Source organism: Myodes glareolus, chromosome 3 (assembly GCF_982192425.1).
Source record: "Myodes glareolus chromosome 3, mMyoGla1.1, whole genome shotgun sequence".
Taxonomy (NCBI): Eukaryota; Metazoa; Chordata; class Mammalia; order Rodentia; family Cricetidae; genus Myodes; species Myodes glareolus.
This window is the reverse complement of record NC_142028.1, coordinates 77,147,595-77,174,033: the sequence shown is the minus strand read 5'-3', so window position 1 is coordinate 77,174,033 and position 26,439 is coordinate 77,147,595. Positions and strand designations below refer to the sequence as shown.

The following is a 26,439-nucleotide window of genomic DNA, read 5'->3' as shown; positions in this document are numbered from 1 at the left end:
AACTTAGGTATTATTCTAACGAACATTAATTATTTCCACTAAGATACTAGAATTAGCCAGACATAGTGGCACACACTTTTAATCCCAGCACTCAGGATGCAGAGGCAGGTGAATGGATCTCGGAGTTCGAGGCCAGCCTTGATTACAGTGTAAGTTCCAGGACAGCCAGGGCTACAGAGGGAAACCCTGCCTTGAATTGCCCTCCCTCCAAAAATATATTAGAATTATTCCATTTTATAGGCAAGAAAAGACAAGGCTTAATGGGATTACATTTTTTTTTATGTAAGATCACATACAAGGAAGTGACTTTTTAATTTTTTTTTTTTTTTTTTTTTTGAGATGGGGTTTCACTATGTAGTGCTAACTGTCCTGGAATTCTCTCTGTAGACTAGACTGGTCTGGATCTCAGATCCACCTGCCTCTGGCTCCCCAGAGGAACAACCACTGGAACAGTGACTTTTAACTCAGGAAACTGACCACAGAGTCCCAATTTTTAAAACCACAAATCAGATTAGTGACAAGATCAGATTCAAAAAGATTTAAGAGGGTGGAAAAAAGGGTATGCAAGACAGGGCAGCAGCGTACAGTCATCAGAGACCAACAGAGTAGGCTGCCTTAGGTGGTGTGGGTCACTGAGGACCAGACAAGGTTTTTTGTTTTTAATTATTTATTTCTTTTTATTCATGTGTATTGGTGTTTTGCCTGCGTGCATGTGTGCGTGAAGATGTTAGATCCACTGGAACTGGACTTAATTGACAGTTGTGAGCTGCCATGTGGGTGCTGGGAAATTGAACCCCGGTCCTCTGGAAGCGCAGCCAGTGCTCTTAACTGCTCAGCCATCTCTCCAGATCTAGATCAGGGTTTTCGAAGCCGGGATGCAATTGAGAACTACTGGGGTGCACCGTTCCCCGAATACGGTGTAATTAGACGTGGTCTTCCGTGAGCCGATTGGGAGACCCTTATGCACAACACATAGGGGTCCTGGGAATAAAGAGCGGCGAGGTTTCTCAGGTACCCCCGATAAAAAAGTGATGCCTCAAAGGGAAGTCCTTTCCCACCTCTCTGAACAGCTGCAGCGAAAAGCTCGAATTGAGACCCCCCCAACTTCAGTCCCTTCCAGGGAAAGAGCTGAGTCATTCCGACCCGGCGTCCAGGGCGGGGCGGGGCTCAGCCAGATCCCCCTCCTGCCGCACCCCCGGCCCGCTCCGAGTCTCGCGATAACTTTGTGGGCTATAAAAGCTGCGCCCCGCGCGCGTCTCGGGCGTCGTCTTCCTTCCTCTGAGTAGCTGTTTCTTTCTCTGAGACCTGTGACTCGGCCCTGGTGAGTGTAAGGGTATCGCGGCCGCAAAACGAGGCTCGCGCCTCACATCACCGGTTCTTTCTGCCCCAGGCCGGTCCGGACTCCGCAGGGGCGGTCACGGGCTGAGGCAGCTGGGCGAGGCCTGGTGCCACGAGTGCTCGGACGCTGCTCGCATTCTTCACGTGGCCCTTAGTTCCCGGACCTGTTGGAACCTGAGGCTAACGTTGAGTTTCCGCCTTTCCTGGCTTTCTGATCGCGTAGATTGACGCGGTGGGACGGGCAATGCTGGAGTCTTCTCGACTTAGCTCCCTGAGCGCACTCCGCTTGTGCCGCGGTGTTTCCTGAAGTTCTGGGGTGGGTGATGGCGTGAGTGGCAGGAACCTCAGGTGAGGTTGGGGCGTGACCGTCTCGGGCGTTCTGGGCCGATTCCTCTATAGAGGCTTCGCAGCGGCCGGAGTTCAATTTTCTGGGATTGGTTGGTCTTTGAAGTGCCAGGCCATCTTGCAAAGCAAGTTTGATAAGATAATGTAGCGCCTTAGTTGCTGCATGCCCTTGAAAAGAACTTTGATAGGAAAAAAGTTTTGTTTAAAAGTTTGCGATGGACGACGCTCCTAGCCTTTATTTTGGTTATTGGAGTTATGAACCAAGAAGTTTGGAACTTGTAGCCTTCAGACTTGACTGTCTTAAATTTTGTCTTAGATTGCTGTTTTCATTATGTGTGGTCGTCTTTGGGCACGTGCGTGTGAGCGCAAGTGCTCGAGGTTATATGTGTGAGACCCTCTCTGTAGCTAGTTACAGGTGGCTGTCCACCACCCGACGTGGGTGCTGGAAACCGAATCAGGGTTCTCTGCAAAGAGCAGTGCAGGCTCTTAACCGTTGAGCCATCTCTCTAAAGTACCTAACGGTGTAAATCTTAACAATCTATCTTGGTGTATTGATCTGGGTACATAGCAGAAATCGTTTTCTAATAATACTTGGATTTTTTTTTTTAAAAATAGGGTTATCTTTAGGTCTGTCCTCTAATGTGGCGCTAGCCTTGAACTCTCTGATCCTTCAGATTTTACTTCCCAAGTGTTGGGGATTACACTTACTATCCCGAAACATGTATGTGTTTGGGCTCTGGTGTTAACCTGTCGAAGTGAGTTCTCGTTCCATTTTATGCAGGTTGAGGGTATTGACCTAAGGTCATGAGGTAGTAAGTGCCTTAACTTACATACAGCCTTACTGATCTAGAAACTTTTTGAGGCAACTTTTTCTCAGTCTTTTCTCAGTATCTTCCTGCCTCAGCATCCAGAGTGCTGGAATTATTCCCACTGTCCCTGGTAGAAACCTAAAAAACAAAAACAAAAAACCTTAAGACAAGGTCTCAATTAACCTAGGTTGGCCTCAAATAAGTTATGCAGAAAGAACTGCTTAAACACAACACCTAATGTTTTGAAATAAATACAATGTCCTGGCATTGTGTTGCTTGGATTCTCCTGTCTGTTCCCATTCTTTCCTGCTTCTTCCTAATGCATATGCAAAAACTGGTTCAGAAAGGGTGGTAGAGCTGACTAGACACTGTGGAGCTTTTTGTAATGGAAAACAAAGGCTAGCATTCAGTCTTGTTTTACTCTGGAGTTGGAGCCACTGGCAGTTCCTTGGTTGAACTACAGTTAAGAGCCTAGGTGATGAAAGCTGTTGGTTACTTAGAAAACAAGGCTTATTTCAATTTTCTTTGTTGTTGTTGCCTTTTTCAGCTGATAGCAAGATGTCTTCAGGAAATGCAAAAATTGGGCATCCTGCCCCCAACTTCAAAGCCACAGCTGTTATGCCAGATGGACAATTCAAAGATATCAGCCTAAGTGATTACAAAGGTAAGAATTGATTACTTTGGGCAAGAGGCCACTTCATGTGTCTCCATGCTGAAGTGAAGTCATGGCTGGGACAGTGACTACTAGGTAGTTCTCTTAAGCGTAAGCCTCTTAACATTTGCTTGATTATCTTTTAAGTGGTACTTCTATTATTGGAAAGATTTTTTTTTTATTTTTGTGTGTATGGGTGAATAGTTTTCCTATGCACCATGTGCTTACAAATAGGAAGGCATTGGATCCCCTGGGGCTGGATGTTTGTGAGCCCCCACATCTGTACTGAGGCCTCTGGAAGAACAGCCATGTGATAACAGCTAAGTAGTTGCCCTGTGTCCGTGTCTCATCCCCCGCCAGGGTTTCTCTGTGGCTTTGGAACCTGTCCTGGAACTAGCTCTTGTAGAACAGGCTGGCCTTGAACTCACAGAGATCCGCCTTAAGTAGTCTTTATAGTCCCCTTCATCTCTTGTTTTAAAAAAACCTGAGTATGTTTAATCTTACAATTCAAGTCTTTGGAGCTGTGGCTTTGCTTCTGCTCACAGAAAAAAAATTGATAGCTGCAATTAATTTTGTTTTGCCATACTTTTACACAGGTTCTTGGCAGGTTCTGCTAATGTTCTGTCTTCCCTCCTTTTTCAAAAAATTGACCTCCTAGCTGGGTGTAGTGGTGAAAAATAAAAAAAGTAAAGCTTAAATTGACCACCCTAATTATTTTTCAAAGGTGTATGTATTTTTATGTGCGTGAATGTTTTGCGTGCGTGTATTTATGTACACTGCTTGTGTGCACACAGGTGTTGGAACTCCTAGAATTGTAGTTATAGATGGTTGTGAGTTGCCATGTGGCTGCTTGGGCCCCAACCAGAGTCCTTTGCAAGAGCAGCATGAATACTGAGCTTTCTAGTCCCCATTCTTCCTCTCCTGCCTTGCAGTTTCAGTAACTAGGTCTTTTGGGACCATTGAGAGCATTGATTCCTTAGGTGTGAGCTTCAAACTGGTGTTAAATGTACCTTCTTAGTGGTCTATGAGTTTCTGGAGATAGCTTTTGGGTAAAATATCCAGTTAAATCTATGGATATTCTTTGTTGTTGGTATGCGAACAGTTACTGTGGGCCCTATGAAAAAGATTTACAGCAAACAGTCTAAAACGTACCTCTAGGGAGGTGACCTGGCACCTGGTCTAGGGAATAGTTGCTCTCTGCCCTGTAGGGCTTGGTCTACTGAGGCTTCAAAGTGCTTGTTAAGCAAAGCCACAGAGAGATTGCTTAGATGAGTCAGGGACTGCTTGTTTTGATTTTTAGACATAGTTGCTACCAGAAAATACGAGGATATTTGGAAATATTCCAGTTGTTCAACCATTAGGAATGATGAGAGGCTTCTGGCCCGTTAGAAGATTTACTTTAGTGAGAATCTGAGTTACTAAAGTAGAATTGGAGCTAGAAATCCTGTTATGTACCAGTACTGTGGGTACTTTTGGTTGTAAAATTTTTCTAGTCATGTCCTGTTGGGCTTGTTAATGAAATTACTTAAACATTACCCATGAAGGCTGGGAACATATTCATCAGGTAAAAGTGCTTGCTGCACAAACCTGAGGACTCAAATTTATTTTAATCCATGGAGCCTACATAAAAAATAGGGTTCGCTGGGTGGTGGTGCACATCTTTAATCCCAGCATTCTAAAGGCAGAGGCAGCAGATCTCTGTGTGTTCAAGGTCAGCCTGGTCTGCAGAGCTAGTTCCAGGACAGCTAGGGCTGTTACACAGAGAAATCCTGTCTCCAAAAGCAAAAAAAAAAAAAAAAATTTCGTTGATTGGATTCTATAATTCCACTAGTCCTATTCAAGATCGATGGAGCTAACTAGTCTATAGTCCACAGCAGAAACAAGAAACCCTGCCCATAACAGGATGGAAAGGGAGAAAATTACCCGTGATATTGCTTAATTATCCTTCCATTATTGCATAAAGGCTCTGACTTTCTGTCTGTTGTTGGCTTGCTTTTCCTTATCTTTTTTTTTTTTAAATTAAATTTAGTTTTGTGTGTGGGTGTTTTATCTACATATATGTCTATATCATACATGTATGTCTGGTGCTAGAAGAGGTCAGAAGAGTATCTTAGATCCCCTGGTAATGATATTACAGGCATTTGTGTGCTGGGAATTAAGTCTGGAACCTCTAGAAGAGCAGTCAGCTCTTAAATGCTAGATGACCTCAAACTCCTGATTCTCCTGTCCTTCAATTTCCACCCCCATCTTTTGTTGTTGTTTTGATTTTGCTTTTTGAGATGGTGTTTTTTTTTTGTGGAGTGTCAGGTCAGCTCCAGAATACATAGTGAGACAATCTCAAAAACAACCACGTACCCCAACACACACACACACACACACACAGACACACACACACACAGGGTGTGGTAGCTACCTCCTCCTGTAATCCTGCTTTCAGGAGACAAGCAGGAAAATCACAAATTCAAGACCAGCCAAGGTTATTTAATAAGTTTCAAGATAACCTGGTCTACAGAAGGAGACCCTATGTCAAAAACAAAACAGTTGCCTGGTGGTGATGTCACATGCCTTTAATCCCGGCAATCTGGAGGAAATACAAATCTCTGTGAGTTCAAGACAAGCCTGGTATACAGAGCAAGTTCCATGACAGGCTCCAAAGCTACACAGAGAAACCCTGTCAGAGATAGAGAGACAGAGACTCAGTTTCAAAGCTAACCTCCTGATTACTTTTTTTTTTCCTCCCCAGGAAAATATGTCGTATTCTTCTTTTACCCTCTGGATTTTACTTTTGTGTGCCCCACTGAGATCATTGCTTTCAGTGATAGAGCAGAAGAATTTAAAAAACTGAACTGCCAAGTGATTGGAGCTTCTGTGGATTCTCACTTCTGTCATCTGGCATGGTAAAGTTTTTGTCCCATTTGGCATGTGTGGAATTTTTTAAAAAATATTTATTTATTTATTATGTATGCAATATTCTGTCTGTGTGTATGCCTGCAGGCCAGAAGAGGGCACCAGACCCCATTACAGATGGTTGTGAGCCACCATGTGGTTGCTCGGAATTGAACTCAGGACCTTTGGAAGAGCAGGCAATGCTCTTAACCTCTGAGCCATCTCTCCAGCTCCCATGTGTGGAATTTTTTGTTTTCTGTCTTTGTTTTTGAGTCAGGGTTAATACATAACTCAGGTCGGCTTTCTTTTAGTTTGTGGTATCTCCAGCCTTAGCCTCATGAGTAGGTGGGATTACAGGAGTAGATTACATGTTGTGGATTTCTTGAACAAATTTAGAGGTTTGGCAGTAGAGTTAAGTGTCGGCTTCTGGGCTCCACCTCCTTTCTACTGTCTGTCTAGCGACAGAGGCCAAGCAGCTTGAGTTGTTGTCTGATTACATTCTTAAGTGTTGTCAAGCCATTCATTTTACTGTTGGAAAGGGGAGGGATAGGTCCAGTTAATATTCTTCCTTTCACAAAGGTTTGAATGAATGGATTCTAAGAATGTCTCTTGCTGTAGGGTTAATACACCCAAGAAACAAGGAGGATTGGGACCTATGAACATTCCTTTGGTATCAGATCCCAAGCGCAGTATTGCTCAGGATTATGGAGTCTTAAAGGCTGATGAAGGTATCTCTTTCAGGTATGTACTTTGTTGTTTTTTTTTTTTTCTTTTTGGTTTTTCAAGATATGGTTTCTCTGTCATATACCTAAGAGCTATTCAATTCTTTGTGATAGATACTGCTAACTTTTATACATTATCTTGTTTAATATTTAAAAAATCCTTGTAAGTAGTTATACTTCCATTTTTTTAAAAAAAAATTTTTGTGTAAGTGTATACCACACGTGTGGATACCCTAAGGAGGACAGGAGAGTGTGTCAGGTCCCCTGGAGCTGGAGTTATAGGCAGTTACTTGTAAACGGCCTGACATGGATGCTAGTATCAAACTTGTTTGGCCACTGAGCCATATCTCCAGCCCCTAACACTTTGGGAAACAGAGGCAGGCAGATCTTTCTTTATGAGTTTGAGGCCAACCTGCTCTTCAAAGTGAGTGCAGGTCAGTCAGGGCTATACAGAGAAATTCTATCTTGAAAAACAAACACCCCCCCATAACAACACCCACCCTCCCAAAAAGGGAAATGTGTGCATATATGTGTCTGGGTGCCACCTGTGTCCATTGGATCACCTGGAACTAGAGTTTATAAAGGTTACAATGTCGCTGGCTGATAGCGCACACCTTTAATCCCATCACTTAGGAGGCAGAAGCAGGTGCTTCTCCATGAGTTTGAGGCCAGCTTGATCTACAAAGTGAGTTCCATGAGAGACTTCAAAGCTACAGAGAAACCCTATCTCGAAAAAACTAAAAACAACAACAACAACAAAACCCTAGCTGGTTATGGGGCACCATTTCAGGGCTGAGAATCAAACACAGGTCCTCTGGAGAGGGCAGCCAGTGCTCTTAATTTCTGAGCCATCTCTCCAGCCCCTTGAATTTTTTTAAAGGTGAAATTTTTTTTTGTTGTTAATTTATTTTTTAATGGGTTCTGGGGTTCAAATTCAGGTGCTTGTACTTGCAAGAGCCTCACTTTACTGACTGAGTCTTCTTTCTCCAGCCTCTTTGTTTTTACTTTTGAGAAAACTTGGTTATAATATATCTCAAGTTGGCCTTGAACTTGCTTTATAGTTCAGGTTGGCCTTGTTCTAGTGATCTTCCTTTCAGCCTCCTGGGTACTAGAATTTATAGGTCTGTACTGCTATGTCTAGCCTCCAGTCTGTTTTATTTTGGACATGGTGTCTGAGGAGGATGATTTTCAATTCTGATCTGCTGTCTCCATTTTCCTTTTGTGTACTACTCTTTCTGGTTTATGTGGTCCTGGAATCAAACCCAGGGTTTCCTGTATGCTGGACAAGCACACTGCCGACTGAGCTGTATCTATCTCATTGCATTGTTCAGTGTGGTCTCACTAATAGCAGGCTGGTATAACTTTGTAGAGCAGCCCATTTCTTAGGACTTACAACAATGCTAAAATTCGACTTGGAATGCCTCTTTCTCAATCCTTCACTCTCTTCCACCCAGGGGCCTCTTTATTATTGATGATAAAGGTATCCTTCGACAGATCACTGTAAATGATCTTCCTGTTGGCCGCTCTGTGGATGAGACTCTGAGATTAGTCCAGGCCTTCCAGTTCACTGACAAACATGGTGAAGGTAAGTCATCAACCCGCTAATGAGGTAGCGGTATGGTAGGGTACAAAGGCTATTGGGTAAAAGGGCAATTGTGTCTTTGCAAGAAATGAAAATCTGGATTAGAGTGGTCTGTGGGGGTAGGGTAATAGACAAACCTGGAGAAAATCAAAGACTTTGTTAAAGCTTCATATTCTCCACCTCTGATCTGCTAATTTTGAATCAATGACTGATGCAGATTTGAGGAGACAGGGTTTCTCTGTAGCTTTGGAGCCTGTCCTGGAACTAGCTCTTGTAGACCAGGCTGGCCTACAAGGTGATCTACAGAGATCCACCTGCCTCTGCCTCCCGAGTGTTGGGATTAAAGGCGTGCACTGCATGGCCTGGCTGATCTTGCTGTTAATACCTGCACTCAGGAGACAAGTGGATCTCTGTAAGTTTGGTACCAGCCTGGTCTACCTAGTGAATTATAGGTCTAGGTCAGCCAGAGCTACCTACATAATAAGCCCTGTGTCAAAGAGATAAGGAAATTTTTGTTTGTTTTTTGAGACAGGGTTTTTTCCAGATTTTTTAAAAAAGATATATTGTTTATTAAAATTGTGTGTGTGTGTGAGTATTGATATGCCTCTGACACGGGACCCACAAACAAGACCACCACAGAGCCAGTATATGATGGAAACACACTGGGGTTTGATTACAAGTTAGCTAACTCAGACCATAATCCTTCCCTTCAACAGAGCTGGTGGGGGAGAATGGCCCTGAGTCTTCAGGGTAAGGAGATTTTAAAGGGGAAAACCCACACGGCAGGGTGGCATCAAGGCAAAAGCCTTGATGTTTCAGGATTGGATAAAAGTGTCAGTTTTTGAGTTGTAGGTTGGTATAGGGGAATTTCAAAACAGCAGTTAATCAGATACCTACAAGGACATTTGAAGAAAACATGTAAACGGATGTTGTTTGGACACCCTGGTCAGGTCACGTACTTTGACCAGGGCTGGGACAGTTTCTTGGGAATGTTTATGACTTTGCTGGGCTATATTTAACCGCCCCCCACCCCAAGTTGGGTCCCGTCTAAAATGGAGTTCAGCTGGGCGGTGGTGACGCATGCCTTTAATCCCAGCACTCAGGAGGCAGAGGCAGGGGATCTCTGTGAGTTCGAGGTCAGCCTGGTCTACAAGAGTTAGTTACAGGATAGGCTCAAAGCTACAGAGAAACCCTGTCTCGAAAAACCTAAATAAATAAAGAATAAATAAAAAATAAAATGAAGTTTGTTCTGCTGCTTCAGTATGAGCATCTAGAGGGTGTCAAGGTATTTATTTTAAGTTTGCTTTTTTGTTTTTGTTGTTTTTTTGAGGCAGGCATTCTCTGTGTAACAGTGCTGGCTTTCCTAGAACTCACTTTGTAGACCAGGCTGGCCTGAGATCTGCTTGCCTCTGGAATTAATCACCACCAGCCGACTTCTAATGTATTTTGAGACAGTTTCACTTGCATCAAGGCTAGCCTGGAATTTGGCCTGTGGGCACTTACTTGAGTGCTGGGATTAATAGGCATGAGTCATTCTTTTTTTTTTTTTCTTTTTTAAATGTACTTTTTTTTAAAAAAAGATTTATTTATTATATACATAGTGTTCAGCCTCCATGTATGCCTGCAGGCCAAAAGAAGGCACCAGATCTCATTGCAGATGGTTATGAGCCACCATGTGGTTGCTGTGAATTGAACTCTGGACCTCTGGAAGAGCAGTCAGTGCTCTTAACCTCTGAGCCATCTCTCCAGCCCTGGCATAAGTCATTCTTAGCTTTGTATTTGGTTTGCTTTTTTGATTATTTGTAAATATCACATCATGCACCCCAGTCCAACCAAAAAAAAAAAAAAAGTCAAATTAAGTTCATTTTGTGTTGTTCATATACTCATTGGAGCATGCTCAAACTCCTAGTGGCCTGCCCCACCACTGCCCCCCCCATGGAAAGAAAAGTGTATCTTCTCATCTGCATCCCTGCCAGAAGCCATGTACTGTGGAGAACCATGTGGCAGCTGGTGAGGGATGGGGCCAACTCCTGTGCCCATGCCCACTAGGGGGCCACCTGTGGTTTGTTTTGATTTTGAAACAGGTCTCACTTGTCTGGAATGCACTATGTAGACCAGGTGGTCCTTTAAGTTCCAGAGACCTGCTGCCTCTGCTTTTTCAATGTTGTAGTAAAGGGATGTGCCACGAAAATTTGTAGTCTAGTCGGGCCTTGAATGTATAATCCTTTGCCTCTGTTTCTTCAGCGTATCTGCCAGTGTGTGCCACCAATATGACAACCCTTTGTTCATGGAGGAGGAGATAAGAGATACACACCACTGAGCAGGTTAATAATTAATGATACCTTTCTATTGCAGTATGCCCAGCTGGCTGGAAACCTGGCAGTGATACCATCAAGCCTGATGTCCAAAAGAGCAAAGAATATTTCTCTAAGCAGAAGTGAGCACTGGACCATTTTTCTGCCAGGCTGCATTGGGCAGCCAGAAGAAAATCTCTTGTATGCTCTTACTGTGCTTAAAAACAAAACTTGGTGTTATCCAAGACATGCCTTTCCTACAGTGCTAGGGGGTGGGGGTTGGCCTGAGCTGTGTTGTGGGTAGACTCTATGATACACCCGTTGCAGAAATCAGCCTGTTCTTTTTGTAGTATCTATTAAACTTGAAAATGTGAGGACTTGGTGAGCTTCATTTAAGAGGAATTTATTCTTTTTTATGTGTAGGTGGACATACATGAGTGTGAGAATATGGAAGCCAAAGGGTGTTCTTTGGGTGCTGTTTACCTTGGGTGTTCTCTCTCTCTCTCTCTCTCTCTCTCTCTCTCTCTCTCTCTCTCTCTCTCTCTCTCTCTCTTCAAGGTGGGGTTTCTCTGTATAACAACCCTAGGTGTATTGGAACTAGCTCGAACCCACAGAGATCCACCTGCCTCTGTCTCCAGAGTGCTGGGATTAAAGAACTTGTGGCACCAGTGCCTGGCCTGTTTGTTTTAAAGAGTTTATGCAGATGTTTTCCCTGCATATACACTATGTTGGATCCCTTGGAACTTGGGTTATGGATTGCTGTGAGCCATGGTGGGTACTGGGAATTGAACCTGTATCTATTACAAGAGGAATAAGTGCTATTGAACCATTTCTTCAGTTTCTTACTCTTTGAGGCAGAATCTCTGATTTATCTTGAACTTGACGTGTGGGTGTGGCTAACAAGCTCTCAGGATCTGCTTTTCCAGGGCTGGTTTTATAAGCATGGTCTATCATACCCGACTTCTTTTTTAATAGGGGTTCCATGAACCAAATTTATTTCCTCACAAGAGCACTTTGGCTGAGCTATCTCCATAGCTCCCACTATTCATAAAAAATTAGGTTTTAGAGCTGCCTCAGGGCTGGAGGTGTAGCTCTTGGTAGAGTGCTTGCCTGGTGTCTGCTTTGCTTCTCCTTTCTGTGTTATCTTGTGACTAAAAGCAACTTGGGGTAAGTGAATTTAAAACAGCCAGATGCTGTCTAGGAATGGTACTGTGTACAGTAGACTGGGCCCCTCTAAGTCAATTAGCCTCCCTACCTTAAAAAAAAATCCCATAAAATCTTCACAGGCCAGTCTAATCTAGGCAATTCCACAGTTGGGGGTTTCCTCTCCCAAGTGACCATAGTTTACTGTCAAGTTGACAGAAATGAATAGTTTGCATGGTGTGCACAAAGCCCCTGTGTTCTAAGCCTGCTGCCATGAAAACGGTGTAGAATACACCTGTAATCCCAGCACTAAAGAAGTGAAGGCAAACGAGAGTATAGGCTGTGCTCAGAGCACTCCAATCTGCACTGCCCAGAACTCAAGCATGACTGTCTAAGATTTTCTGAACAGCTGATTTGATGATCTTACTATTTGGCTCTTGTTCTGTACCCTTGGTGGCTACAGGGTTAGTAAACTCATTTGTGACCAATGTAGAACACACTAAGCAGAACACAGTGCAAGCACGTGGGTCTGAGTCCAGTCCCCAACAACTACATAAAAATGCCAGGACCAAAGCTGTATGTTTGTAATGTAAATGCAGGGGAGACAGGTAGATTGGCACTTGCTGGTTAGCAAACCTCAAATAAGCATCAAGTACAGGGGATTGTCTCAACCCACAGCACATGGCTCCCAACTGACTCTAAATTCCAGCCTCAAGAAGACTAAGACACGCTTCTGGCCTACACCCAAATGTAGTCTGCCTTGTAGCCTATTGGCTTTAATCTTGCACACATCTCAGAGTTCTGGGAGTAAGGAACTGATAGGCCTGACCATTTCTTTTTAATTTTATTTTTAGGATTTTATTTATTATGTATGCAGTGTTCTCCCTACAGATAGACATGCAGGCCAGAAGAGGGTACCAGATCTCATTACAGATGGTTGTGAGCCACCATATGGTTGCTGGAAATTGAACTCAGGACCTCTGGAAGGGCTCTTACCAGTGAGCCAGCTCTCCATCCTTGACCATTTCTTTTTCCTTCCTCTTAAATCACATGTTCATGGGGAGAGGGTACATCAGTGTATATGGGGTCAGAGTAGAGCTTCCAGGAGTCAATTCTCTCCTTCCATGAGGATGGATGGCAGGCTTGATGGTAAAATTCTTTAAGCTTTTAGTAGTAACATCACTACTATAGGTCAGTTTCAAAGTAGTTAATTTCAATAATTACTTGGCTTAGCCCTATGTGGTGGGTACCATTTAAAGGGTCCATACCCCTAGGATCCTCTAAATCAGCAATTCTCTGCCTGTGGGTAAAGACCCCTTTAGGGGTTGGCAGGATCTTCACAGGGGTAGCCTAAGACCATTGAGAAAACATTTACATTATGATCCATAACAACAAAATCAGTTATTTCAATAACAATGAATGTGATTTTATTGTTGGGGGTTACCACAACATGAGGAACTGCATTAGGAAGATTGAGAACCACACCTCTAAATAGTATCTTGTTGTACTACACAAAAATACAAGTTATGAGTCCAGTATTTGAAGGCAGCTGCTGATTTTGAGTCTGTCTTGAATGTGTTTGTCTTGATCAGTGTAAATTGAGTCTTGACTCTCTCTGATGAGCTTCAGGAAAGAGTCAAAATAAATGTGCTTCTTTCACACATCTTTAATCCCACCACTCTGGAGGCAGAAGCAGGCAGATCTCTGAGTTGGAGGCTAGCCTGGTCTACAGAGTGAGTTCCAGGACAGCCATAGTCACACAGAAACCTTGTTTTGAAAACTTAAAAAAAAGGTGCTTTTTCAAAACCCAAATTATACCCAAAATAAATCTACCAAAGTGGGAGCCCACGGGGGAAAGGTATCAAGGGCCTGGGGAGAGAGGTGGTGAGACACTGGGGCTAAGCCAACTTCGTGCTCTGCTGAAATTCTGAGGCTTGGTAAGTGTGGAACTGGGATGCTCAGATGTAGTGCTAGGACGTTCTGAGGGCTGGGCTAAGCCTAATAGGGCCAAACGTTGGGCAGGTGGGGTGGAAAAGTAGATCTTCTGTTCCTCTGAGTACCGTTCTGCAGGAGTCACGGCGTCCCGGTACGTCCAGTCACGCCAATGGAAATTGAAGCCTTCAAGGAAAGTTATGCGGCCAGCTCTTGTAGGCACACAATCAGTGGACTTTCTGGGTGGCAAATTTGGCACTTCAATCCGTGGCAGCAACATTACCCCTTGTATAGCAAACCAGCCCCCAAATCGGGGGTGTATGCAAACACCTGCTATGTGCTGGGGAGAAGGGAAAAGAAAGGCAGAGTTACAGAGGCCATTTTGACACTAAGTCTAGCTACCATTATTGCAAGCTTTTTTTTCTTCCATTTATTTTTATGTGCAAGCAGTACCTACAGAGGCCAGCAGAGGGTGAGCAGCCAGCCTTGTGGGCGATGAATGCCACTCTTCTGTAGGAGCAACAAATGGCCCTAAACTTTGGCTAATCTCTCCAGCTCCTATTTTAGCTCACTTCCCACTCAGACGAAGCTGACCTCAGACTCACAGAGATCCACTTGCCTCTGACTCCTGAGTGCTGAGATTGAAGGCATGTGCTATCATTGCCTGGCTCTTTTCCTCATTTTTAAGATATTATTACTGTGTGTATATGAATGTACCTATGGGGCTCATAGGGCGGTTTCATGGATTTGGCTCTCTCTCCTTTACATGGGTCCCAGAGGCAAAACTCAGGTTGGTATGCTGGTATGGCACACAGTGCCTTTACCCCACTTCACAGTCCTGTCCTCGTCTTGACCACCTACTCATGGAAACATCCTAAAGAATAACCAAGGGCTTCCTTGAGCCCTGACCTTGAATTACTTGGCCTTTGGATTTTCCTGAGACAGCCAGGAATCACAAAGTTTTAAGATCATAACAGGTGGGGCTGAGGGGTGGTGGTGGCACACGGCTTTAATCCTAGCAGTCAGGAGGCAGAGGCAGGCAGATCTTTGTGAGTTTGAGGTCTGTCTGATCTACAGGAACTAGTTCCAGGACAGGCTCCAAAGCACCACAGAGAAACCCTGCCTTGAAAAACTAAAGGGGGTGGAGGGGAGTGGGGAGGGTGGGAGTGGGGAGGAAAGAACAAAGTAGGCAAGCTGGGTAGTCGTGGCATTTGGTGTATACCCAACTTTCAGGAGGCAAAGGCAGGTGTTTTTTTTCTGTGAGTTTGACCTGGTCTACACAGTTCCAGGACAGCCAGGTTTACACAGAGAAATCCTCTCTCAAAAACAAACAAACAAAACAGATCCTGCCTGGCTTAGTTGCCCATGCTTTAAATCCCAGTACTCCAAGGGCAGAGGCAGGCATCATCTCAATGAGTTCAAGGCCAGCCTACACAGGGAGTTCTAACACAGAAAAAAGTATGGAGAGACCTTGTCTCAAAAAGAAATGGAGGGCTGGAGAGATGGCTCAGCGGTTTAGAGCACTGACTGCTCTTCCAGAGGACCCGGGTTCAATTCCCAGCACCCACATGGCAGCTCACAACTGTCTGAAAATCCAGTTCCGGGGGATCTGACACCTTCACACCAATGTACATAAAGTTAAATAAACCATAAAAATATTAAAAAAAAAAAAGAAATGGAGAAGGAAGTTGGTGAGATTACTCTGTGAGTGAAGGAGCTTGCAGTCAAGACTAACAACCTCAGTTCAACAGAGAAACCTTTCGTGAAGACAGACAACAAACAAAATCTCTCTGAAGAGATGGTTTAGTGGTCAAGAGCACTGACTGCCGTTCTTCCGAGGTTCTGATTTCAATTCAAAGCAACCACATGGTGGCTTCCAACCATCTGAAATGAGATCTGGCGTCCTCTTCTGACCTGTAGGCATACATGCACGCAGATCAATGTATACATAAAAAATAAATAAATAAACAGTTTTGCGGGGCGTGGGGTAACAAGATAGGCTTTCTCTGTTGTTTTGTAGCCTGTAACTTCTACGGCGAATCATATCAAAGACACGGCCCGGGGTGCCTGCCACAACATGTTGCCCATAGTTCAGCTTCCAGATGTCCTCCCCAACATTGGTGCCCCCATGCAGGCGCGGCACTGTACATTCATGTAGTCCCCCAGAGCCAGCAAACCCTTCTGAATCTGTACAGCTAACTCTCTTGTTGGAGCCAAGATCAAAGCCTGGGTTTCTCGAACCTGGATATCCAAGCACTGAAGGACTGAAATGCTGAAGGTGGCCGTCTTGCAGGTGCCAGACTGAGACTGTGCTATCACATTGCTCCCCTTAATGATCTGCTTGATAGCGCGCTGCTGAATTGCTGAAGGCTTCTCAAAACCGTAGGCATAGATGCCGCCGCGCAGTAGGTCCTCCCGCAGGCCCATGGTGTCGAACGTGGGGGTCACGTCCACCTCCTCGCTGGTCTCGAACTCTACTTTGGTCATGTCCTCTTTGAGCAGCCGCTTGCGCGTGGAGCCCGACGTCGCCATCGTGGCCATCGTGGCCGTGGTGGCCTTGATTCTGAGTCCACCGGGAGGTGAGGAGCGCCAGCGGGAGTGACCTGACCTTACAAGGCTTTTTTTTTTTTTTCGCGTGTTCTTTTTATTTAAGGGTTTACTCACAGGCAGTATTTAAAGTCAGGCTTTTTAAATTAAAGGCCTAAACTACGAAATTTTGCAAATATGACACTGACCAAGAATGAGCGTCTGGATAATTTAAACCCTCATTATCCTGGAGTCCAAGTCTGTATATCAGAACGCGCTAGATCGGTATCATTCAAAACAAACAACTGAGAAACCACAGGTGCTGGGGAAGTTTGTCAATGAAGAGACGGAAGTTTGCGGCTTGCAGAGTATGAAACCAGCAACTAGTTCTTGACATGGATGAGGATGAACTTGAGATGCTTTCCGAGGCTCGAGCCCGCCTAGCTAACACTCAAGGAAAGAAGGCTAAGAGGAAAGCAAGAGAGAAGCAACTGGAAGAAGCAAGGCGCCTTGCTGCCCTCCAGAAAAGACGAGAGCTTCGAGCAGCTGGCATAGAAATTCAGAAAAAAAGGAAAAAGAAGAGAGGAGTTGATTATAATGCTGAAATTCCTTTTGAAAAAAAGCCTGCTCTTGGCTTTTATGATACTTCTGAGGAGAATTACCAGGCCCTTGATGCAGATTTCAGAAAATTACGGCAGCCGGATCTTGATGGGGAACTAAGATCTGAGAAAGAAGGAAGAGATAGGAAAAAAAAAAGACAAATAGCGTTTAAAAAGAAAAAAAAAAGAATCTGATTTGCCATCAGCTATTCTTCAAACTAGTGGTGTCTCTGGATTTACTAAAAAGAGAAGCAAGTTGGAGCTACCTGCCCCTCAGATTTCAGATGCAGAGCTCCAGGAAGTTGTCAAGGTAGGTCAGGCCAGTGAGGTTGCTCGGCAGACCGCAGAGGAGTCTGGAATCACAAACTCTGCTTCCAGCACTCTCCTGTCTGAGTACAATGTCACAAACAACAGCATCGCTCTGAGAACACCACGGACACTGGCCTCCCAAGACAGAATACTGCAGGAAGCTCTGAACCTCATGGCCTTGACCAATGTGGACACTCCACTGAAAGGTGGGCTTAATACCCCACTGCATGAGAGTGACTTCTCTGGTGTGACCCCACAGCGGCAGGTTGTGCAGACCCCATACACGGTTCTGCCTACCCCTTTCAGGACTCCTTCTAATGGAGCTGAAGGGCTGACTCCCCGAAGTGGAACAACCCCCAAACCAGTCACTAATGCCACCCCAGGGAGAACACCACTTAGAGACAAGTTAAACATTAATCCCGAAGATGGAATGGCAGACTACAGTGATCCCTCTTATGTGAAGCAGATGGAAAGAGAATCTCGTGAACATCTCCGTCTAGGGTTGTTGGGCCTCCCTGCACCTAAGAATGATTTTGAAATTGTACTACCAGAAAATGCTGAGAAAGAGTTGGAAGAACGTGAAATGGATGATACTTACATTGAAGATGCTGCTGATGTGGATGCCCGAAAGCAGGCCTTACGAGAGATACTGAGCGTGTGAAGGAAACGAAGCGAATGCACAAAGCTGTTCAGAAGGATCTACCAAGACCATCTGAAGTAAATGAAACTATTTTAAGACCTTTAAATGTAGAACCACCTCTAACAGATTTACAGAAAAGCGAAGAATTGATCAAGAAAGAAATGATTACTATGCTTCATTATAACCTTCTACATCACCCCTATGAGCCATCTGGAAATAAAAAAGGAAAAACTGCTGGATTTGCTACCAACAATGCTGAGCACATTACCTATCTTGAGCATAGCCCTTACAAGAAGTTTTCCAGAGAAAAACTGAAACAGGCCCAGGATGTTCTGGTCCAAGAGATGGAAGTGGTAAAACAGGGAATGAGCCACGGAGAACTCTCCAGTGAAGCTTACAACCAGGTGTGGGAAGAATGCTACAGTCAAGTCCTGTATCTTCCTGGTCAGAGGCGCTACACAAGGGCTAATCTTGCTAGCAAAAAGGACAGAATAGAATCTCTTGAAAAGAGACTAGAGATAAGCAGAGGTCATATGACAACAGAAGCCAAGAGAGCTGCAAAGATGGAAAAGAAGATGAAAATTTTGCTTGGCGGTTACCAGTCTCGTGCTATGGGGCTCATGAAACAGTTGAATGACTTATGGGACCAAATCGAACAGGCTCACTTGGAGCTACGCACTTTTGAAGAACTCAAGAGACATGAGGACTCTGCTATTCCCCGTAGGCTAGAGTGTCTAAGAGATGTGCAGCGGCAACAGGAGCGAGAGAAAGCGCTTCAGCAGAGATACGCAGATTTGCTGATGGAGAAAGAGACTTTACAGGCAAAGTTCTGAAGCACAGCTGATGCTCTGCCACAGAAGGACTAGTTGCTGGTTTCATACTCTGCAAGCCGCAAACTTCCGTCTCTTCACTGACAAACTTCCCCAGCACCTGTGGTTTCTCAGTTGTTTGTTTTGAATGATCCCGATCTTGCGCGTTCTGTGTTACAGACTTGGACTCCAGGATAATGAGGGTTTAAATTATCCAGACGCTCATTCTTTGTCAGTGTCATATTTGCAAAATTTCGTAGTTTAGGCCTTTAATTTAAAAAGCCTGACTTTAAATACTGCCTGTGAGTAAACCCTTGAATAAAAAGAACATGTGGAAAAAACAAAAACAAAAACAACAACAACAAAAAAAGCCTTGTATGTCAGGTCGCTGCCGCTCGTGCTCCTCACCTCCAGGTGGACTTGGAATCAAGGCCGCCACGGCCACGATGGCGACGTCGGGCTCCACGCACAAGCAGCTGCTCAAAGAGGAGGACATAACCAAGTATTACTTGTCTGGGACAGATGAGAGCCAGGAAGGAGGTTCAGAGTCCCTTCGGAAGAAGTACAAAAAAGGACCGAAGTCACAAGGCACTGCTGGCAATGGCTTGCGGATTGTTGATGATGATGTGGCCTGGGCAGCTATCTCTACCACTAAGCGGGAAAAGGAGGAGAAAGAGGATGGAGATTTGCCTGTGGTGGCTGAGCTTGTGGGTGAGCGTCCGGAAGAGGTAAAGCAGATGGAGGTCTTCTGCTCCAGGGCCAAATGGAAGCTCCTGGGAGACCACAGTGGAGATGGACATTTCCATCATGATGAACGAGATCCATCTTATCCTAGGAGGGCCCGTCATGACGGCCCAGATCAATCTCCTCCCAGGTCGGCCCGTCATGATACCCTAGATCTTTTTTCCCCAAGGTGATTCCGTCATGACTCAGATACATGTCCTCCTAGAAGGATCTACCATGACTCAGATGCTTCTCTTCTCAGGAAGCCTTCAGGTGTATCTCCTAGGAGAGGCCATCCTGGTTCCTCCCCTGACACAGCCACACATAGGAGGACTTTTTTCACTTCTGACCCACACCCTTTCAGGAGGGCCCGTCGTGACTCCCCTGATGTGGAGCTGCCCAGAATTAAGAGTAGTAAAGCTGTGTCCTCTAGCAAGACTGTACTCCAGAGGGGGTGGGGACCCTCTCACCCGTCACTCTCCAAGGCCAGCAAGTATGGGCAGGACTCTGACCTTTCTCCACGGAGATGGCCACCAAAGGCTCATGTTGGAGCTAAGAAGCAGCTTGATTCTCAAGGTGTCTGCCAAAAAACCTCTGATTCAGACCTTTGTCCTCCATGGCAAAAACAAAATCCAGGACATCAGGATTCTGACCCAGACCTGTCACTGCTACGGAATAGACAGAGACGCCGGAGCTCTGACTCTGACCTCTCTCCACCCCAGAAAAGACAGAGGACCAAATCTTCTGATTCTGATCTCTCTCCTCCTCGAAGACGTCCCTGTGCCGGGAAGAAGACTGCACGCACATATTCTGGAACAACAACTGGGCTGGTGCCCGATGTCCAGAGAGAGAAGCAGGAACTCCAGAAACAGGACCAAGACACCACAGCCCTTGGAGCTCAGTTTGAATTCACTGAGACTGTCTTTCGAGACAAGTCTGGTCAGAGGAGGAATTTGAAGCTGGAACGCCTGGAGCAGAGGTGAAAGGCAGAGAAGGACTCAGAGCAAGATGAGCTCTATGCCCAATGGGGCAAAGGGCTTGTTCAGAGCTGACAACAGCAGCAGAATGTAGAGGATGCCACGAAGGAGATGCAGAAGCCTCTGGCCTGCTCTATCGCTGATGAAGATCTGGATCGGATGCTGAGAGAACAAGAAAGAGAGGGGGACCCGATGGCCAACTTCATTAAGAAGAATAAGGCTGAGGAGAACAAGCATAAGAAAGTGAGGCCTCGCTATAATGGTCCTGTCCCTCCTCCCAATAGATTCAGTATCTGGCCTGGCTACCGCTGGGATGGAGTGGACAGATCCAATGGCTGGAAACAGAAGCGCTTTGCCAGGCTCGCCAGCAAGAAGGCTGTGGAGGAGCTTGCCTACAAGTGGAGTGTGGAGGACATGTAGCTTCTCCGAGGCTGTGCGGTGCTGTGGTGCTGGTGGCACAGGACAGCCCGACATCCAGCTCTAATGCTTGCCTTGCTAGACACAGACCAGCAACTCACGGTCAGTTCTGATCTTTGGACTAGGCACCTGCCCTTGGTTGTGTCCATGTTGTCTGTTGACTGACTGACAGTGACTTCTCTATCCCAGAGTTTGTTCTTAGCCAGTGCTTTCCTTCTTATTTTTAAAAATAAACACACATTTATTTTTGAAAAGAATAAATAAGTAAATAAATAAAATTTGTATGTCTAAAATGTGCGTGGTTGCGCATGTCTTTAATCCCAGCACTTAGGAGGTGGAGGCAGGTGTATCTCTGTGAGTTCGAGGTCAACCTGGTCTATAGTTTCAAATCCAGGGCAGCCAATGCTGTGCAGAGAAACCCAGGGTCCCTAGGGACTTTCTTTGCAGAGGATCTGTGTGTGATCTTTGTGGCTGAACGTGAGAAAAGAGCTTCTCAGTCAGCCATTTTCCAGCAGGGTACCCCATAGCTGTCTTCTCAGATGCTCTCATTTGAATCATATGGAATTTGCTCTCTCACTCCCTGGCGCTCTCAGTGGGTGGTGACCTATTTCCTGTTGTGCTAGTGCAAAGTCTGAAGTGTCTCCATAATGGTGCAGGCTTTAACTTAGAGCTGCTTTGTCTCTACTGCCCATTCTCACGTGAATTGGGTTCAGGTTCCTTTCCTTAGAAAGATGCACAGTCTGTCCATGACTTTGACAGAGTTCCCACCCTTTTATTTATTTATTTATTTATTTATTTATTTATTTATTTATTTATTTAGTTTATCTATTTGTTTATTTATTTATTTTACTATTGTCTCCATTTTTTAGTCTTTCTGCTTTCTCTCTCTCTGTACTATTGGGTAAAAACTGAACCATAGCATAGTTCCTTTTTGTATTGTCTTGAAATTTCCTCCTTAAACTTAGCCGCCCCCACTTTTCACCCTCGAAACAGGGTTTCTCAGTGTAGCCCTGGATGTCCTGGAACGCACTTATAGACCAGGCTGGCCTCAAACTCAGAGATCTTCCTGAGTCTGCCCTCCAAGTGCTGGGATTAAAGGTGTGAGCCACCTTCACTGACCATTAGCCCATTGATTTTCTTCTTTTGCTTTATCTTTTCCTTTTTTGTTTTTTTTAAGACAGGGTTTCTTTGTGTGGCTTTATGGAGCCTGTCCTGGCACTAGCTAGCTCTTATAGACCAGGCTGTTGTCGAACTCATCGATATCACCTGTCTCTGCCTCCTGAGTGCTAGGATTAAAGGCGTGCACCACTACCACCCCACCCACTGATTTTTAATTCAGTCTCACTTCAGCTTTCAGGATATGGTCAAAAGCAAGAACCAGATTCTTTACCAAATTATAATGTGAATGGCCTCTAGGTCAATTCTCAGTACATTCTTTCTCTCTGAATGCTCACAGAGAGGTTAGAGGAGGAAGAGAGAGACAAAGAGAAGAGAGAAACAAAAGAGAGAGAGAGGAGAGAGAGAGAGAGAAAAAGAGAAGAGACAGAAAGAAAGAAAGAAAGAAAGAAAGAAAGAAAGAAAGAAAGAAAGAAAGAAAGAAAGAAAGAAAAACCCAGGCTGATCTCAGACAACAGATTTTCCTGCCTCAGCCTCTGGAGTGCTGAAATAATATCTGTGTTCCACCACACCCAGCTCAAACATTTTTCAAGAGGGAAGAGAAAAGTTTTGGGGTTTGTTTTCAGTAACACAATGTCTTAGGCTTTCAGCGAAATACCAGGAGCGAAAACCAAATTGGGGCAGAAAAGGGTTTTTCAGCTTACGTTTCTACATTGCTTTGTTCATCATGAAGAAGCCTGGATGGGAAGGAACTGAAGTAGGACAGGAACCTGGAGGTAGAAGCTGAGGCAGAGGCCATGGAGGAGTACTGCATACTGGTTTGCTTCTTATGGCTTACCCAACCTCCTTTCTTATAAAACCCAGGACCACCAACCTATGGATGGAGCCACCCACAGTGGGCTGGACCCACCCCCATCAATAACTAGTTTAGAAAATGCGTTACAGCTGGATCTTATGGAAGTTTCTTCTCAGTTAAGTTTCCCTCCTTTCAGATAACTGTGGTTTGTGTATCAAGTTGATATACAACTAGCCAGTACAATTAGCCAGATATAGGGACACATAGTCATAATCCCAGCACTAGAGAGGCTAAGAAAATGTAGGTCATGTAATCAAGGTAAGCCAGAGCTACATAGCAAGCATGTCTCAAACAGACAAACAAAACAAGGCTCCCTCAGTTCGGCAGGCATGGTCCATGTGAGATCTGTCTTCAAAATTAATAAAGTAAAGAAGAGCCAGGTGTGTTCTGCATGCATGCTAGTAATCTAAACTCTTTGGAGGTAGAGGCAGGAGGTTCAGAATTTCAAGGCCAGTTCCAGAGCACGTTTGATGCCAGTCCAGTAGCACAGGAGAACATGTCTTCAAAGGGGTAGCAAGGAAATATCCACAGTATTCCTTATGTTACTTAACATAGTAATAAGCCTATGGTCTTCAAAGAATTCAAGTTCAGATCCTGGCTCCCTAACTTGTAGTTATAGGAACCAAAATATATTTAACCTTGTTGCATCTCCAGTCCTCATCTGTAAAGTAGAAACAAAAACGGTGGCTATATTATACTAGACACATAGCTTATAGACATTAGTTAACTTAAGTCATACGATGGCCATAGGATTATTGATTAGACAAACACTAAACATTCCATTCTTGTCACAACAATTGCCTATTTTTTTTATACTGTTTATGGTGAATGTCTAGAAGCATGAGTCAGAAAGTCACTGTGATGCTTAATTTTAATTGCCAAACTCGAATGGGTCATAAAGTGCCCAGAGCAGCAGGGGACCACACTTTTGGGTGTGTATAAATCTTCCAGAGTGGATTAACTGGTGGGTAGAAACACTGCCTGACCCTGAATATGGGCGGTGCTGACATGTGAACGAGCAGCCTCGTGTTCCCGCCACAGTGGAACCACTGGGCACCACGCCTTCCCGTGATGGTGGACAGTGTCCCTCGAGCTTGAAGCCAAAACAGCCCTTCTTCCTTCAAGAGGCTTTAGTCAGGCACTTAATGAGAGCGTCTGGAAAGGAAATAATACAGGTATGGGAAAGCCGGAGCACTGCCATAATAAACTTGACCTCACGCCTTCTGGACTAGTGCGTGCGAGGGATGCTGAAGAGCCTGGAGAGAGAAGCCCTAGCCTCCCCCCTCTTGCTCTCTTTCTCTTTCTCTCTCTTTCTCTCGCTCTCTCCCTCTCTCTCTCTCTTGCTCTCTTTCTCACAGAGATCCACCTGTCTCTGCCTCCCACGTGCTGGAATTAAAGGCATGCACCACTGCCCGGCGCTCTCTTTCTTCTTTCTTTTTCTCTCTTTCTCTTTTACTCCCTTATTCTCTCACGTTCTATCTCTTCTTTCTTGTTTCTCTCTGTGTCTCTTTCTCTTTTTCTCTTCCTCTTTATTTCTTTTGGGTTTTCCTTTAGATTGCACTAGCTGTCCTGATTCTCACTTTATAGACTAAGCTGACCTCAAACTAGGAGCTCCACCTGCCTCTGCCTTTCAAGAGTTGGGATTCAAGCTGTGCACCATCATTGCCCAGCTCCAGCCTGGATTTCTTAATGAGACACCTTCCCTTCAAAAAAGGAAGGGAAGTCCTGTGAGCAAAGATACATTATTTTTTGAAAATAAAACTAAGAAATTGTCAGTTTATTATGCTATGCTTGTAACAAGACTACTACCAACCAAGCCAGTTGGAATTTGAAATCCCTTCTCTCTCCCTATGTAGCTGAGAGTGTAAAATCAGACCTGTTGAGCTGCCTCAAGGAATTTTGAGAGAGATGCAGCAGCACACACTGTAATCCCAGCATCTGTGAGATAGAGGCTGGAGAATAAAGATTTCAAGGTCATATTGGCCACGCAGCAGGGTTAAGATCTCAATAAATCGAAACAAGAAAATACTTTTACTTTCTGTGCCTGAGTGTAGCATCTGGGGTCTGTCATCCCCAGGAACTCTCTGGCTGTTGGATTATTGGGTGGGGACACTTCCTGCCAAGCCTGATGATCTGATTTCATCCTTCGGCACCACATGGTGAAAGGAGGGAACTGACTGATCCATGGGCTGTGGCACATGCCCGTAAATAAGTTAGTCAGTAAATATATGGCTATAAAAATGAAGAAGGACTTTAGTTACACTGGTTGTGTTCTTTGTTACCATTCAGGCTGACTTCATCTCATAGGGCACTCAATAAACTTTTTGGTCTAAAACAAGGTTGTTGTCAACCCCTTACAGTATTTGAAGTAAATTTTAAATGGCAGATTGCTCAAGTTAGTTAACATAGCAGACAGTTACATCTAAGTGAGATAATAATAGTAAAATTCCTAGTGCATAAAAAGAGCTATTTCCTCTTCAACATCCTTAGTCATCAGAGAAATGCAAATCAAAACAACTCTGAGATTCCATCTTACATCTGTAAGAATGGCCAAGATAAAAAACACTGATGACAATGTATGCTGGAGAGGTTGTGGGGAAAAGGGAACACTTCTGCATTGCTGGTGGGAATGCAAGCTGGTACAACCCCTTTGGATGTCTGTGTGGCCATTTCTTAGAAAATTAGGAAACAACCTTTCTCAAGACCCAGTAATACTACTTTTGGGTATATACCCAAAGGATGCCCAATCCTGCCACAAGGACATGTGCTCAACTATGCTCATAGCAGCTTTGTTTGTCATAGCCAGAACCTGGAAACAACCTAAATGCCCCTTCACTGAAGAATGGATAAAAAAAAAATGTGGTCCATTTACACAATGGAGTACTACACAGCAGAAAAAAATATAACAACAGCTTGAATTTTGCAGGAAAATTAATGGAGTTAGAAAACATTATTTTGAGTGAGGTAACTCAGATATAGAAAGACAATTATCACATGTACTACTCATAGGTGGTTATTAAACATAAAGCAAAGAAAGCCATCCTACAAACCACAATCCCAGAGAACTTAGACAACAATGCAGACTCTAAGAGGGACTTATATCTTATATAGATCTAATCTACATAGGAAGTAGAAAGTATAAAAAGACAAGAGCTGAGTAAATTGTGAGCATGGGGATCTTGGGGGAGAATTGAAGGAAGGAGGGGAGGGGCAGGGAGGGGAGCAGAGAAAAATGTAGAGCTCAACAAATATCAATAAAAAATAAAAAATAAAAAGGAATTTAGTCTTTTTTATGTGGCGCCTATCGCGAGCTCCTCCTCGGAAACGGGAAGCCTCTATTGAATGGGGTTTAAATGAACTGTCTTCTCACAGCCCCTAGGAAGACCCTTGGGCGCTGCCATCTTTTCTAACCCACATGTAAATAATCCAATGCTTTGAGTCTTTAACATTAAACATGGAAATTTTCCCATGGGGAAAAATGTTTGTAGGTCAGCCTTTCCCTCGTTTCTGCCATGGTGGCGGCTCCACTGCTCTCCAAGGCTGACTATGTGAAGCGTTACTTGTCTGGGACAGATGCGGGCCAGGAAGAAGGTTCAGAGTCCCCTCGGGAGAGGTACAAAAAAGGACCGAAGTCACAAGGCAACGCTGGCAATGGCTTGCGGATTGTTGATGATGATGTGGCCTGGGCAGCTATCTCTACCACTAAGCGGGAAAAGGAGGAGAAAGAGGATGGAGATTTGCCTGTGGTGGCTGAGCTTGTGGGT

General features: G+C 44.6%; 1 protein-coding gene and 3 pseudogenes across 1 annotated transcript; 3 read left to right on the top strand and 1 right to left on the bottom strand.

Moving 5' to 3' along the window:
• Window positions 1-1,166: 1,166 nt before the first annotated feature.
• Prdx1 (peroxiredoxin 1) lies at window positions 1,167-11,002 on the top strand. The gene is made up of 6 exons (XM_048443978.3): window positions 1,167-1,321; window positions 3,040-3,156; window positions 5,888-6,041; window positions 6,649-6,771; window positions 8,207-8,337; window positions 10,690-11,002. Exons 2-6 carry the CDS (start codon window positions 3,051-3,053, stop codon window positions 10,773-10,775), a joined length of 600 nt encoding a protein of 199 aa, XP_048299935.1. The 5' UTR covers window positions 1,167-1,321; window positions 3,040-3,050; the 3' UTR covers window positions 10,776-11,002.
• Window positions 11,003-15,794: 4,792 nt separating this feature from the next.
• On the bottom strand, window positions 15,795-16,235 carry LOC148122712 (eukaryotic initiation factor 4A-III pseudogene; annotated as a pseudogene).
• A 386-nt stretch (window positions 16,236-16,621) lies between these two features.
• Window positions 16,622-18,640, top strand: LOC148122711 (cell division cycle 5-like protein pseudogene; annotated as a pseudogene).
• A 392-nt stretch (window positions 18,641-19,032) lies between these two features.
• LOC146892314 (BUD13 homolog pseudogene) lies at window positions 19,033-20,908 on the top strand (annotated as a pseudogene).
• The last annotated feature ends 5,531 nt before the right edge of the window (window positions 20,909-26,439 follow it).